The sequence below is a fragment of the Triplophysa dalaica genome, chromosome 13 (genome assembly GCF_015846415.1).
Source record: "Triplophysa dalaica isolate WHDGS20190420 chromosome 13, ASM1584641v1, whole genome shotgun sequence".
Taxonomy (NCBI): domain Eukaryota; kingdom Metazoa; phylum Chordata; class Actinopteri; order Cypriniformes; family Nemacheilidae; genus Triplophysa; species Triplophysa dalaica.
In genome coordinates, this window is record NC_079554.1 from 5,398,359 (window position 1) to 5,414,933 (window position 16,575).

A 16,575-nucleotide genomic window follows, 5' to 3' on the forward strand; every position below is an offset into this window, starting at 1 on the left:
TGATCAAAAATCAATAATCCAGCCGAAGAATGCTCAGAAATGCAGTGTAACACAAAAACAAGACTGTTCAATGATTGAAAGAACAGACCAGGCTTATATGGACATAGGTTATTACAAACAGGTGAGAATGATCAGTGTTCAATGAGTCTGGGCAATGGGTTATGGGAAATGTAGTGTGCAATGACAGTCTGGGTGATGAGGGGAGTGCCCTCCAGTGGATTTGAGAGAGAACTCCAGCTGGTGAATTTGACAGTTATTTTGAACTAAAAAGACACACCAAGAAACACTCGCTTCCAACCTGGTTCCCGCTCTCCGCTCTGATTGAAAGTTCTGGAACAATATGCGGCGGTTAACTTCGGCCAATCGGTGTTGTTGTTATGCCTAATAATTAACATAGCAAGCAATACTAATTGTGGCTGGATTTTTGCAAATTTATATTCTTACATATTTTAAAAGCATTTATTCCAAATTGTCAGAGGTATTGTTTAGATATCACAATAATTACTAAATACTCATTTAACAAAATTGTCAGTGTTTTGTATTACAACTGACATTATAACAAACTTTTAAGTAAATTGAGTAAAACCAAATGTTGTTTAATTTTTATAAGGTAACAATTTGTTACTTTAGAAAAAATCCATATCGTATGCTTTTTGCATGTGTAATAAAAATGAGTTATCTATCAATAAGGTTACTCTACCCTTGATGTGAGAACAAAAGTGTACCTTAATTTCAATTGTACCTTAAAAGGTACCGAACAGTATCATCAGAGGTCTTTCTTGTACCTAGAAAGATACAAGACCATTTTGCCAATGTGTACCTTTTTTTCTGAGAGTGTACTAAGATACAAAATTAGTTTTAGAAATTACCAGTTGTTGTACCTGGTATTATTGCATTATTTTCTAGGACCATGTTGCAAATAGCCTGCTCCTATTGAGGTGTAAAAAGGGGCCTCTGCCACCCCGGTGACGTAGTCTTGCTGTCCTAGTGGGAAAAATAGTCATGCAAATTGTAATGCTAATACAGACTGGGGAATATATGAAAAATTTGTTGTAGGCTACATACATACAAGCATCCACTGTAAATATTCAGTGGTGGTCAAAAGTGCATTGTACAGTACTTTAAGTGCAAGTGGACTCACCTGTTCTCTGTACTAAATGTTTGAATGATTAACACAGTTGATCTCCAAACATTTGGCTGCACCCTTCGACCAGCCTGAACCATTGAAAGGCCGTGATTGACAACATCGTCCACAATAGTGGCCCTGATTTCCTCAGGAATGGACCTATGTACTCTTCTACCTCCTCCTCTGTTTTGCTTCTCTACCCTTCCACCACGCATTCATTATCCTCTTCTTCCAGGCTGTTGACTCTGAACAGTTTTTGAAAAATAATATTGTCCCTTCTGCCTATTATGACCAAATATTTGATTTACACATTTGAAAGCATCATTCATTTCAGGCAAATACGTTTATTACAAAGTTGTGTCATACAATCAATACTTAACACCAGAAAATACACATTATATTCATATGAATAGATTTGTCTATGTGGAAATACTTTTTTTCTTCACCATTATTTCCAAGCCTTAACTGGCGCAAATAACGTGTATCAGAGACCACATCAAGCACATCTGTAATGTATCTGCTTGTTTTACACTCTTTGGCCACCAGGTGGTTTTGTGAGGAAATTAAGCCTCGTGAAATGAACCCTTTTGTGAACCACTTGGCTGAAAAGCCTCAATGCTTCATGAGGCTTCATCTCGCCACCACTACTATAAAGACAAAACCATAAAAACTCTGTTATAGTCCAAATGCTTCTGAACCTTACTGTATACTTGTCACAAAATGTGATGCAAATACAAACGCACAACGAAGAATAATCCAAGGGAGAGTTCTTTAATAAATCCATGGAGAATGACAGCATCGTAAAACCATTGAACATTGAACTCAGGAAAATACAGTTCTTAAAAACATAAGCAAACAAAGGAACTATTGGAACACAGATGAAACATGAATTGATTAACAGATAAGAAACCAGGTAAAAGAGAACAGAACACAATAACTGTGTCTAGTTTCAAAAGGCCGTGTCCTCTGGAGGTCTTAAGCGAAAGCTGCTACATTATCGAAGCTGTCTCCTTCACAGGAATTCGAAGGTCACATGAGATATATCCTTCGTTGCTAGAGATAACCCACAATTTTCTTTGTCGCCCAACATTTCATATTTGAATTAACTGCAGCATCTGAAAACTCAAATATGTGAGTTATTTGAGTGTGCCGTTTAAATGTAAACAGTTTACAATTTTGTGTTACGTGTTTTTTTTTTGCACAGCAGGCATATGTAGGAAATAGGATTAAAAGTGTGTAGTGATCTTTAAACGTTTATAACAATAAGGCAAGAAATGTTAATTTTGTTTAACTCTTCGGGCATTGTTAAGGGTAGAATGTTAGCAACTTTTCACCTTTTAAAATCATTGTAATAAAATCTTCATAAAAGGGAAGGAAGGAGTCGGGAACCGGCAAACATTCAAAACATTTAATAACAGGAATAAAAACAGCCGGCGGCCCCTCACGGACGACCGCCGGCGAAATAACATAAACACAAGTATAAATACAAATACAAACATAACATGTGTCCGGGCCCGGTCCTCTCTCTTCGACGGTCCGGTCGCTCGTTCCTTTTATATGCTCCCTATCTCCTACGTGATTCGAGCCCGGTGTGCGCACAGCTGGCGCTAATTCACAATTACTCACCGGACTCGAACCACGGTCTCGCCCCGCCTACTCTACTACAATCATGTAGAAAACATTTTAACTAATTTGACAGGTGTTAGAGTGCAATGTGTTGTCATAGTAACGTGGTACTTCCTCTTTCCTTTTCTGGCAGTAGCTGAATTTCCATTACCCTTCAAACACACAAATTGAAATAGCGCATTGAAAATTTGCCCAATGGAAACATGTTGATTTCGCAAAAACTCCAATGAATGGCAAAAAAGGTTCCCGCTCGCATAAGGTGTTTAATCAGGCAATACGATGTTTGCAAATGGTAACACTATTTGCCATTTTTAAAGGTCACCTGGTGTACGAAAGAGTCACATGACCAGTCGCGGTTTGTTTGGGCAGAACATTTGGACAGGTAGGATGTAGGGAATTCATATTAAGTAATATCTTATATGATGGCCCAAATGCAGGAAATGGATTGAAGTATGTGCAGTATGGATATAAACGTGCAAATTGATATTTATAAAATATTTAATGGGCGACAAGTTAATAAATCATGAAAAATAGGTTTCAGGTTTAAAATTTAATCGCACTGCTTTCTTGACTTTGGCTTAGAGACCTTTAGCACAAGGGAAATTCACATAATGTTAAGACAGAGTTTGTCTTTGCAATCAAAGAATGACCATATCACTGACACTAGACCCTTCGGTAGATAAAACAATCTAAACTGTCCACTATGGCAGCCAACAGCTTCTTAGAAAGTGTGATTGTTTACCTTTAACTTCAGGGTCACTAGTCAATGTCAATATCTCTTTCAGCATCTCAAACAGGAGTTCGGCCAGTTACATGAATCACTGTTTTCTGTGTAAGATTGCTATCAAGTAATTTGGTATAGTTTTGTTTACGCAACTATCCTAGCTGCTTATCTTTCGTTCTTCAAGGCAATTGGGCAAGCCTAAGATATAGCAGTTTTTCAATTGTATGAAGGACATTGTATTTGGTTTCTTTGGTGCTCTGATGCTCTGAAAGTATAAACTGAACGAAAATCTCTGCTGCGACTGTGCTCTGCCCAAATAAATATAACAAGGACATCTATGGCCTCACATAGACTAAGAACCATTTGAGCAGTTGGGCTTCCATATACTTTTCTTTTCCTTTCAAGACCTGGAGAAGCATTGAAGGCAAAATGGTCAAATAATTGATCCCACTCAGTATTACGACAAACATGCTGCTAAATGAAAACCATTCCATAATCCAAAAACATAAAAAAACTTCTGATGCCAAGGGCTCAGTTTCCAGTTACTAGAAATAATATGTCCATTCCAATAGGAAATTAAGGTTTTAAAATGTGAGCCTCCAAGCCATCAACTTTGAACACAGCGTGTAAAATGAACTTTGAACATGTACACACTAAAAAAATGTTGATCAATAAAAATAAACCAAATGTAGGTGAGTGGGATCAGTGGTGAATGAAGAGGAGGTGGTGCGGCTAAGGATGTTTAAGGACATCCACTGGTCTACTATATAGTGAAGCTACTGCACACAGACAGTCGCACACAGACATAACCTATTATAGCTTTTCAACCTAAAGCCCAAACACGTGGATTCTCTAACTCTACATGTCTGTATATAAGATTGCATTAAGATGCAATCCAGTACAGAAGAAACTGTATTCAATTTAAAGTTTATGACCACATGCAGTTCTGTAAACAGCCATCTTAACAAGCTGTATTTTTTGTAAACCTGATATTAAAATAGAATGAGAATAGCAATCTGGGTTGTCTACAACAATGATTTTCTTTCTTCCTATGATATGTTAGCAGAGATCTGATTCCCAGAGACAGAAAACAACAAAACCTTACTTCAGGGACTCCATTCAGAAGCCTAGTTCACTCTATGTTTTCCAATCATGTGTTTCAGGTGAGGGTTCCGTTTTTTAACCATTCTGAAAACTCAAAATATAGAATGAATGAGTGAATGAATGTAGTTCATGTACATTTTCTAATAAATAATTGAGTCTATGCTTTTTAAACTTATGCTATTGTTTCTTCAGTTGATTTAAAGGGGTGAATTGACGCGTCTAAAACAAATATTATTGTTTGCTTTAGATGTAATACAATGTGTATACACGATTTAAGGTTAAAAAACGCTGTATTTTCCACATACCGTGCATGTTTGTATCACCTCTTTGCTCCGCCTCCCTGAAACAGGCTGATATTTTACAAAGCTCATCGCTCTGAAAAGATTGGCCAGTTCACTAGTGCGTAGTGATTGGTCAAATACTGCATGGAAATGTAACGCCTCTTACCATATTTGGAACATCAGGATCCAAAGCAATTGTACTGACAGGTATAATACTTTTCTTATGTATACATTTGGGCGTTCTTAGTCAAATCATGTTACAATCTGACGTAGATTCACCGGGGTGTGGTTACACGAGGCATTTCAGGCAGGTCTGGGTGAGCATTCGCTTGTAAATAACATACATCTTTTGATCTGACACTTATATTTTTGCAATTTTACGTGTCTAATACATGCATGGCCAACTTATAACACACCAAAGACAAAGAAAAACACATATTTTCTGCGAATCACCCCTTTAAATGTACTTTAAGTGTATTCTTATCTATTTATGACGAACTGTGTGTCACTGGGAAGTGTGATGCTGTGTTAAGGAACAGTCAGTGAAATCTAGCGTTGAGGTTGCAAATTGCAATCAACAGCTCACTCCACCCCTCCCTTTTGAAGCACTACGACGGCTGACAGAACATAGAGAATTAGATGCAAGAGACCCAAGATGTATGTAGTAGAGGGAAATAGCTCAATCTAGGGTAATAAAAATATAAGCTTCATTATATAAGGTCTTTAAACACCTCTGAACACATAGTTATATATATTATATTGAATTTCTGTCAATCGATCATCCAAAAAAAGACACACTGGTCCATTAAGTAAAATTTACCTTTAAAGTTGACCATTTAGTTAATTTAAGGAAACTTCAAGTGGCTTGTGATTGCTGTGCAATTCATCATCAGGATAAAAACAAGCAGCCAGCTTTTTAAAGACTAGTTTATCAAAGAGGTAGATTCCAAACAGTCATTTTAATCAAGATTGCTGATTGATAATCTATTTTTCTCAACCAACAAACACACAACTTCAGCATTGAAACCCCTGATGCAGAAGTCCAAAACTGTGTTGCATCACTTAATGTAGAGCAGATAACCGTAAGTGATTGTGTTCATAGAATGGGGTGGAAACTGGTTAATGTTTAAAGTTGTTACTCAGCTGATGCTTGAAAAACTATAAATTGTCAAAGCCCAATCCAAAAATGTGCCTGTCAACAGGACTTGGTAAGTGAGGTTAAGTATTTTTTTTAGTTTTATAATGTATTAAAATTGACAACACATGTTTTTAAAGTATAACCTACCACATCAAATATAAAAGTTACATTTAGTAGATGCTTTTATTCAAAGCAATTTATAAAAGGGAGGTTAAATTATTAGATTATAGATAAAAACTCTTTTTTTCAGAAATATGGATAAAACCACATACATTCAACTTTGTTTTTACAGTATTGTGAAAATGAGAGAAAAGGTATTCTGCTGTGTAATTGCTGCACTGCTTGTGGCAACTGTATGGGCTGCACCCCATGATGGCCATGACCACAGTGACCATTCGACCGACCACCACCACCATCTTCATCATGGGAAAAATGAACCTCACCCCAGTCATGAGGGCAATGATGCCTGCCATCTACTTGCTCCACACAATGCTGATTTTGCCTTTGCTCTCTACAAGAAACTGGCTTTACTTCCCGAAAACCAGGGCAAGAACATTTTCTTCTCTCCTGTTGGTATCACCATGGCTTTGAGCATGCTGGCTGTGGGTGCCAAGAGTGACACTCATTCCCAGATATATAACAGTCTGGGTTACAGTAATTTGCAACCTCAACAGGTCAATGATGGTTATGAGCACTTGCTCCACATGCTTGGACACAGCCAGGATGCTATGCAGCTGGAGGCTGGTGCTGGTGTGGCCATCAAAGAAGACTTCAAAGCAATTGATCAATTCCTTAAGGACATTCACCATTACTATAGCAGTGAAGCCTTCAGTGTTGATTTCTCCAAGCCTGACACTGCAGCACAAGAGATTAACAAGTTTATTGCCAAGAAAACCCATGACAAAATAACAGATATGGTGAAGGACTTGGACCCAAGCTCGGTGATGATGCTGATTAACTACATGTACTTCAGAGGTGAAACGCTTTCATTTAAATTAATAATATATACATACTGATCTTTGTAGAAATCTTGTTTTTTTTTACTGATTTTGAGCTGCACTTTGTTCTTGTAGGAAAATGGGACAAGCCATTTGATGTAAAGCAGACACACAGAGCTAAATTCCATGTGGACAAGAACACCACAGTAGAAGTAGACATGATGAAGAGAAATGGGCGCTATGACATCTATCAGGACCATGAAAACCACATTACAGTCTTGATGGTACCCTACAAAGGCAATGCTTCTATGATGATCATTCTTCCTGATGATGGCAAGCTGAAGGAGGTGGAGGACTTCATCTGCAGACACCATCTAAAGAACTGGCATGAAAAACTATTCAGAAGGTATCACTAGCTGTAGCTTTAAAATTCAGCTTCTGTACTCTGACCTTTTCATGGTTCTTAATTATCCATGTGTGACCATATATAACCTTTCTGCCCTGTAGCTCCGTGGACCTGTTCATGCCCAAATTCTCCATCTCTGCAACATTCAAGCTGAAAGAGACTTTGGAGGGAATGGGAATAGTTGATGCGTTCAGTGACAAAGCAGATTTCACTGGAATTACAGAGGAGGTCAAAGTCAAGGCATCACAGGTATGTTTGAAAAATCGGTCTCTGTTATTATCAGCCATAGTATGCTAATAAAGGTTAGATTTTACATAATTTAAATGCACTAAATATATCTAGAGAGCATTTCTCACATTTTGACCCACTCTTCAGGTTGTCCATCAAGCAGTTCTCAGTGTTGATGAGAAAGGCACTGAGGCAGCAGCTGTAACTACAATAGAAATAATGCCAATGTCCCTGCCAGACACTGTGACCCTCAACCGGCCTTTCTTGGTGTTGATTGTAGAAGATAGCACCAAGAGTATCCTCTTCATGGGCAAGATCTACAATCCAGCAGAGTGATGTCCTTCTTCAAGCAAAACCTACTACCTATCTTCATAAGCCTGCTAATCTTTGTAAAGATCTCATTGCAAGCCACAATAAATGTTTATAATGCTAGTCAAATTAGTTGCCCAAAGTGTAATATTTCAATTTATTATTTAATCAGTTAATAAGCATTAGCAGAGCAATTTATAACAGTCATATGGGTTCTGTTGGTTGATAAGGGCCCTTCAGTGCTTTCTGTTGTTGGCTTACCTCCTTTGCTCAGGTGTCAGGTGTTTTAACCTTACAACACTCATGTTTTGCTGTCTATATCCAGTGGCATTTACTTACTAGACTACACAGAAATTGTATTACTTATTTTAATTAATGACAATATTTTACATGCGTTCAACCTTGTTGTTTTGTTGTCAATTGCATTGAGAACAAATGTATTAAAATAAAACTGAATAATCAAATTACACTGCAAGCAGTAATAGCACTGTAAAAATAGTTTCAGATGAAGTACAAATACTTTTAGGAATAACACAGCAAAACAATCCTTGGCATTAATTGTATTTTAGATCAAGAAAGGGGACAAAACACATAGATACAAATGAATGTTTTGGAGGAATCAGGTTCACATTCATTGACACTACAACATAATGAGTATCCGGGTCATTTGACTGTGTTTCTTATAATTATAGAGCTATGTAAAGTTAACTTTTTTGTTTATAATTAATTTATTATTTCAGCCAGTGTTTAAAGCATGTTACAAATGAAAAACGTATAAGTATATGTAAACAAAACAGGCTAACCAAACACCCAAAGAGAATGAGTTGGAAAAGTAAATCCACCAGACAGGATCCAGAAACAATTTTCTACAAAAAACACCTTAATGAACGAAAAAATGAATGAAAAATAAAGCAAAACATATACACAAGTGTGAAGCAGCAGCAGTTAACAAATGATTTGTCCTAAAGCCACCTATGCCTGGAATCTGGTTCCATAAAATATCAGATGTGCTTAAACAGTATAGCCAACATGTAATCCAGATTTGTTTAGCTGATGCCGATAGCCCTGAGCTTAATCCGTTGCCATATAGCGCCAGTGTGCTCACAGCGACCCAGGTTCGATTCCCGTCTCAATGGTCCTATGCTGAACACGCTCCCCCATTTGCACCCAACTCGTTCCTGTCACCTTTCTAACTGTGCTATCCCATTAAAGGCATAAAAAGCCCTAAAACATAACCAAACACATTTGATTAGTCATCCATTTACAACCTGAGCACTGTACTGGTTCACACCAAATGCATCTTTCTCAAATAATCTGTAAAATATTACTTCCTATTAATCGTAATTTTAAATTATTTTGTTTAAAAATTGCTTTCATGTATTCTATTTTTCATTTCGTTTTTTAATGCCTTTGCCGGAAAACAGAAACACAAAATAAAATTCCTATAAACAACTTGTCTATGCATAAAATATTATTCATTGATATCAAACTTTATACTTTGTATAACTACAAGTATACAAAAACACATATTTAAAATAATTTTGCCCTACATTAAATACATATTTACATACACATTTTCAGGAGTAAAGGTTAAGCTTGCACAACAGAGTGAAAACTGACATAACCCCTGGTTCATTCCCCTCTTGAATTTTAACCTTTTAAAAGAGCATCTGATAAAATAGTGTGCTCAATCAATACATCGTCCTCCACAAACCCACCATTGGTTGCAAAGCAGGTTGAAGCATGTCTGCTTCAGGTGAGAGATCAAATTCATAAAGATTTTAGTCTTGTAAATTGTAGTCGATTTGCGAGTAAATGCGGCTTATGAAAAGGACTTCATTTCCCAGAATGCTTCCGCTCACTAGAAGAACCAGAAGTCCGTAATTCAAATTCTACTGCGGAAACATCCTTTTGTTGATCTTTAGTTGATCTCCCGTCTCCTTTGTCTCGTCTCGTGGCTGCAAAAATTATGATAGATGATTGGATATTGAGAATTAGAATAAGGGTATAAAGAGGTATGTTAGACAAAGGAGATCCTTTTAAATCCGAGCGAACATCATCTGAAAACAATATTACTCTATTTACTCAACGAGCACTTTAACATTATTCTTAATCTGAAGGCGTTCATCAGTACAAACTACATTTGCGCATACTGTTATAAAGGTTACAACCACATTAAGTATCCTGACTGTAGCTGTGTCTGTAACGCTGATTGCTTCAAACACCCTAAAAGAACTGTACATTGTACCGATTGTCTGTGATTTTTCAAATTTTGGACTGTTGCTGCAAAGCGGGGCTCATGTCAGACATCATCATGCTGATGCATAATAACATGTACATTCAAAATAGCAAAACCTTCTCCAACGTTTCTATCGATTGCCTCAAGTATTTTAAAAAGACTCGAAATGTGGACATTGCCAAGTGTCAATTGGTAATTACTTTTTATACGGCTACTAGGAACAGGATGGATATCTTTCTGCTGAATATATTGTTTCTCACCATGTTCTATCTTGTAATCTCTCCCAAGGGACTGTTCCCCAAGACACAACAGATTTGGTGACGAGGATGAGATTGTTACGGAAAGGACAGAGTTATGAGTAACTTCGATGAGGCTGAAGACAGAGTCAGCACGTTAGAGGACAACTACGGACAGTCAGTAAAAATGGCTTTTGGTAAGCCCGAGGATTTCCACATTGATGAAAGTGAGGAACAGTTTGACACTTATTTAGAAAGGCTAGAACTGTATTTCGCAGCTAATGGTTTTAAAGATACGTTCACGCCAAGGACGTACAAGACACATGTCGTGGAAAAGAAGGGATCCGTGAAACAAAAAGACGTGGCAAAACCGTGCTAGAGGTGCAACGGAAACGGGCACCATCCAGATTCTTGTACATTCAAAGATGTTGACGGTCGCGAGTGTGATAAAAGAGGACACATAGCGCGAGCCTGTCGATTGCGTCAGGAAGGGAAGCTCGACAACAAGCCTGCCAGATGGAATAAGCCCTTGGAATGTTACCGTGTTACGAGACAGCAGTGCGCCGTCGGTAAGAAGACCTTCGCGGGACGCGAGAAGCAACGATCCGTGTTAATCGCATCGCACCCCAGCAACAAAGAGAGAGATTCGACAACGCTGCGGAGTCACAAGCCAGAGAGGTTTGCGGAGGAGGTGATATGCAAGGGAACTGTTCTGACAAAACTGTCGGAATCAGTGCTAAGCTTCATGTAAGGAAAGAGGCTATGCCAAAATTTTGCAAACCTCGCACTGTACCGTATGCTTTGAGAGAAATTTCGAAAAGAACCTGAGCAAGTTAAAAGAAGAAGGTGTGATCTCTCCTGTCAGTTACAGCGAATGGGCAGCTCCCATTCCCATGTGTATTCCAAAAAAGGATGACAGTGTACGCATATGTGGAGATTACAAAATTAACATTAACCCTTGGTTGGAGGTAGAGCAGTATCCCTTACCTAGAACACAGGACCTTTTTGCTAATTTGTCAGCAGGTCAGAAATTCACAAAATTGGATATGTCTCAAGCGTATCAACAGGTTCCTCTAGAGGAAGCTGTAAGAGCTATCTAACTATCAATACCCAAAAAGGGCTGCTTATAATAGGCTACCTTATGGTGTTGCTAGTACATCTGCAATTTTCCAAAAGATAATGGATCAGATATTGCAGGGGATGGATGGTGTCATCTGTTATCTGGATGATATTTTAATTACAGGACGTGACACACAATTAATTACAGATTTCATTTATTTTAATTAAAGGCGTATAACCTTAGAGTCCGAAGAGATAAATGTGTGTTTTTTCAAAGCAGTGTCTCTTATTTGGGACATATCATTGATGCAGAGGGGATTCACCCCATGAAAGAAAAAACAGACTCAAAATATATTGTTTATAATATATTGTTAAAATATATTGCTTTTTATATTTTGAGTCTGTTTTTTCTTTCATGGGGTGAATCCCCTCTGCATCAATGATATGTCCCAAATAAGAGACACTGCTTTGAAAAAACACACATTTATCTCTTCGGACTCTAAGGTTATACGCCTTTAATTAAAATAAATGAAATCTGTAATTAATTGTGTGTCACGTCCTGTAATTAAAATATCATCCAGATAACAGATGACACCATCCATCCCCTGCAATATCTGATCCATTATCTTTTGGAAAATTGCAGATGTACTAGCAACACCATAAGGTAGCCTATTATAAGCAGCCCTTTCCAAACAATGTGACAGAACTCAGATCTTTCTTAGCTCTGTTAAATTACTATGGCAAATCATTGCTAATCTTTCCACCCACATTCAGCCCATGACAGAGCTTTTGCATAAAGATGTGCCCTGGGTGTGGTCGGAGAATAGCAGCCAGTGTTTCTGAGTGTAAAACGAACTTGATGTCAAATACGGTACTAGTTCTTTTTAAATCTGAGCTACCATTAGTTTTAGCATTCGATGCATCTCCTGTAGGAGTTGTGCAGTAATCTCTCACCTAATGAGTGACAGCAGTAAAAGACCTATCCCTTTCGCTTCTAGAATGTTGACCATAACTGAACGAAATTAGGCTCAAATACCCACAACAAGGGTACCTACACTTGCAGCTGCTAGGATGCAGAGATTGTCATTAATTTTGTCCCCGTACGGATCAGAAATTCAGTACAAAAGATCAGAACTGCATGGGAATGCTGATGCGCTATCGAGACTTCCCATACAAGATTCGGGCAGATCCAGTGGAGTGTTTAGAGTGTCATACCTTGATGACTTACCAGTCAAAGCAACAGAAATTGCACAAGAAACAGAAATTGACTCTGTGCTTACACAGGTCAAGGAACATGTGATGTGTGGTTGGCCGAAACATTGTCCTGACGACATGTTCAAACCATATTTTTCTAAGAGATTTGAGCTTTCTCTTGAACAGGGATGTCTTCTTTGGGGGTATCGGGTAGTTATACCTAAAACATTACAGGGGAGACTGTTGGCAGAACTTCATGATAATCACTGGAGTATGATTAAGATTAAATCACTGGCCCGAAGTTTTGTTTGGTGACCCTCACTTGATGTAAACATTGAGGAGTTAGTGAGTCAATGTGATGTGTGTCAGCAACAGAGAAGTATGCCTGCCTCTGTCCCTGTACACACTTGGAAATGGTCATCAGCACCATGGGAGAGAATTCACTTAGATTTTGCTGAGTATCAACAGCAAATGTTTTTAGTGATAATGGATGCTCATGCTACATGGCCTGAAATCCTGCCTCTAATGGCTTACCTGAGAGGTTGGTGCAGAACCTTAAACGAGCACTTGCAAAGAACAAAGCAGGAGGTGGTAAATCACTTCAGCAGTAGCTAATTTTCTGTATGGCTACCGCAATACGCCTCATACTGCTACTCACAAGACACCTGCAGATTTATTTCTAAAAAGGTCAGTTCGAACCAGATTGTCTCTGGTCAAGCCACAGTTCTCTCAGGTTATACAGTGTGATCTGTCATGGTTCCACTACCATGTCATGTTTTATTCTTGTCTCAAGTGGAGCCATGGCATTGCCTGATGGTTTTATGTGGGGAGAGATGTTTTTGACCCTTGTGGCTTTCCATATTCTCCCCAGTCGTGTCATCGTTGCCCTACCCTCCTGTTTCATAGTTAGTGTTAATTACCTTCCCCTATAAAGAGCCCTCATGTTTCTTTGTCTTGTTGCTCGTGCATTGAATGTGTTTATGCTGAATGTGATTACGTGTTCTTGTACGTTGAATGCTGTACATGTTCTTGTTCTCGTCGCTATGCCAAGTTGTCCTTGTTCCCGTTTCCTGTATTCCCTTGTCAAAGTAAGTGTAGTTTAGTGTTTGTATCCAGTGTTTGTTTTCTTAGTTTAGTTGGTTAGTGTCCTTGTCTTTATTTATATATATATTATCCTGTCTTGTTTTCCCCCTCGTGGGTTTTGTTTTACCTGTTTTGTTAGTCTTGTTATTTGTTAAATAAATCTGTTAACCCCTTCACCTCCTTGTTTGTTCCTGCCTCTGCCTGCACCTGGGTTCCCACGCCATGTCTCACATGAGAGTTCATGACAGTGATCCATATAAAAACACTTACAAGCCCGGTAAAAAATTACAGGGGAGGGGAGAAGTGGTTAAAGGGCACAATTTCAAAAGTGTTGGGTCCAGTAACTTATATGGTGGATGTAAATGGAAACTGTGTAAAACGACATGTTAATCAGATGTTGAGTAGCACATTTATAGGTAACATTGAGGTTGTTGAACCACGCCTGGTACCGGACAGAGGACACTGGAACCCTGAGGAAATTGACATGGACATTGCATAGGACAATGAAACTGTTAATTCAACAAGAACGGAGACTGCATTGTTGAGCGATAACACAAAAGGATCATCGTCTACTTCAGTAGAAGTCCTGTGCATAGCAGGGGTTCTCCAGTGGTGTAGTCGGGGCCATAGACAAACATGCGCCTTTGCTTACTTTTTCCACAGCGCTGTTTGCGTAAAACGACTTCTTAAGATCTATATTAGCGTATACCCACTTGTTCTCCTGCTTAACGTCTCTAAGCTACTTTTGTGGTTCCTTTCCCTTTAACCGTATCGCGTTCACAATTCAGTCATACAATTGGTGCATTTCTTAAGAAAATTCACAACATTTCTTGCGGCCCCCACCTCCGACAACAACGCAAAGCGCATCATCTTCAATGTTGGCAACTCGCCTGCGAGGAGCTCATCCCGTCAATGACTGAAAGATTCCTGCTGAAGCCGTCAGCTAATATTGATAAAACTCCTCACTTTTAGTCAAAGCTGGTTTAAAGCTGCGGGCAGATTGTCATTCAGAAGTTGCGGTCATGGGTAGCTGTCTTCCTACGGGAACCAGCCACCATTTCGTCTGCTACCTGGGCTGTGACATCTGTGGCTACGGCCCTGATGACAGCCCACGTAGCAGCGTTAGTGATATGGGGAACTCTGCGAACGTAAACCCGCCAGTCAAGTGCTCACGGGCCGATCGCACCCCGATTCGCTCTTCTAAACGTTCCCCAACCGGCGGTGGCATACCGTCCGGATCCTCACGCACACACTCGGAAACGATGTGTGACGTAGATGAGATGTCGCTCGCAGCATCGGAGGGAGACTGGCATCCGACTCTGCCGAATCCGAGCTCCACCCCCAGCAGTCGAGTTCAGGAGGAAGCAGAAGTGATGTCATTCATGCTAACGCGGGGATGCGTGGTTCCCGAGGTCGGAGCGCGGTGCAAACCGCGCCCACCCCAGGTGCCATGTTTTTCCCGGAGGTGCATGAGGAGCTGTGTAAAACTTGCAACGCTACACTCACGGACCGTTCCAGTTAAACCAGCTCCGGCTCCCTTACTTCCCTCGTTGGTGGGGCAGCCAAAGGCTACGTCGAGATCCCCCGGGTGGAATGGGCGCCTGCGGTGCACCTGTGCCGCGGGCGGCTACCTCCTTGGGGGAATCGGCCACGCCTACCGTCCAAAGCGTGTAGGACTTCGGCATCACTGGTGTCGAAGCCTTGCACTGCCGCGGGCCAGGCTGCCTCCTCTCTCTACGCCGTGGCCATCCTGCAGGTCCGCCAGGCCAGGGCGTGGAGAGAGCTCCACGAGGGTAAGGCCGACCCGGGTATAATGCAGGATCTCCGTGCCGCCACTGACAGCGCTCTACGGGCGACTAAGGTGGCGGCGCCGGCCCTGGGTCGGACGATGTCCACGGTAGTGGTCCAGGAGAGACTCCCCCGGCTGTACCTTGTGCAGAAGAGTGACTCGAAGGAAGTCCGCTTTCTTGATGCACTCATCTCGCAGGGTGGGTTGTTGGTAACACCGTCGAGGACTGCGCTCAGCAGTTTTTGACGGTGAAGCAGACAGTGGCAATTAGTCAAAATTCTTCACGCCGCGACTCGGCCGCCTACAGGCCTCCGAGATCTCAGGTGACGTCTGCTTCCCTGCAACCCAGGACCCCTTCGACATCGGCTCCGGTTCCTGTGCCCCCACAGGCGGCACCCCGGAAGCAGAGGTCGAGGGGGAAACCTCCACCCCGTCAACAACCTTCTCCCAAGAAGGGGCACTGATGGGAAGACCCAAGGGAGAAAAACATCGGGCCCGAACCTTCACAGCCACGGCTCTGATCGGTCGGTACGGGACGACTCCTGCCTCGTCACCAAAGCCGGGCCCTTTTCAGGGCTTGGCGCCCACTTACTCACAGAGTTTTCTGTTCTCCCCGGGTGTACTTACAGCCTATCGCACACTCCACTGGACTGTGCTCGGCGAACCGACCTCACACCCTGGCGAGGCGTGAGGTCGTACACATACGACGGCTGTCACCACTCTCAAACCGACAGTGCGTGCCACTGTCCCGCCAGGCAGGTAAAAAGGCGGAGCCAACCTTCCCTCCGGGGACCCCCGCGACATGGTTAGCTCCGCCAGCCGACGAACCCCCCCGTGGGAATGATGAAGCAGACCGTCCCCTTGGTCACCCTGTCACAGTCCCTGGGAGCTCGAGAGCTGTCCACACTGTCTCGCTGGCTAATGAGGGCGGTCCGTCTTGGTTACTCGATCCAGTTTGCCAGAGACTCTCCCAAGCTTTGGGGCATCATTTCTCCCTCTGTCAGAGGCAGGGACGCCTCCGTACTTCGGGTAGAGGTCACCACCCTTCTGGCAAAACAGGCATAGAGTTCGTCCCTCAAAACCATGATGTTCAGT

At 41.0% G+C, this 16,575-nt stretch overlaps 1 protein-coding gene across 1 annotated transcript; it reads left to right on the forward strand.

Annotated features, from left to right (window-relative positions):
- The first annotated feature begins 6,277 nt into the window (after positions 1–6,277).
- LOC130434952 (alpha-1-antitrypsin homolog) lies at positions 6,278–8,349 on the forward strand. Its single transcript, XM_056765381.1, has 4 exons — positions 6,278–6,974; positions 7,073–7,343; positions 7,445–7,592; positions 7,719–8,349. Exons 1-4 carry the CDS (start codon positions 6,302–6,304, stop codon positions 7,905–7,907), a joined length of 1,281 nt encoding a protein of 426 aa, XP_056621359.1. The 5' UTR covers positions 6,278–6,301; the 3' UTR covers positions 7,908–8,349.
- The last annotated feature ends 8,226 nt before the right edge of the window (positions 8,350–16,575 follow it).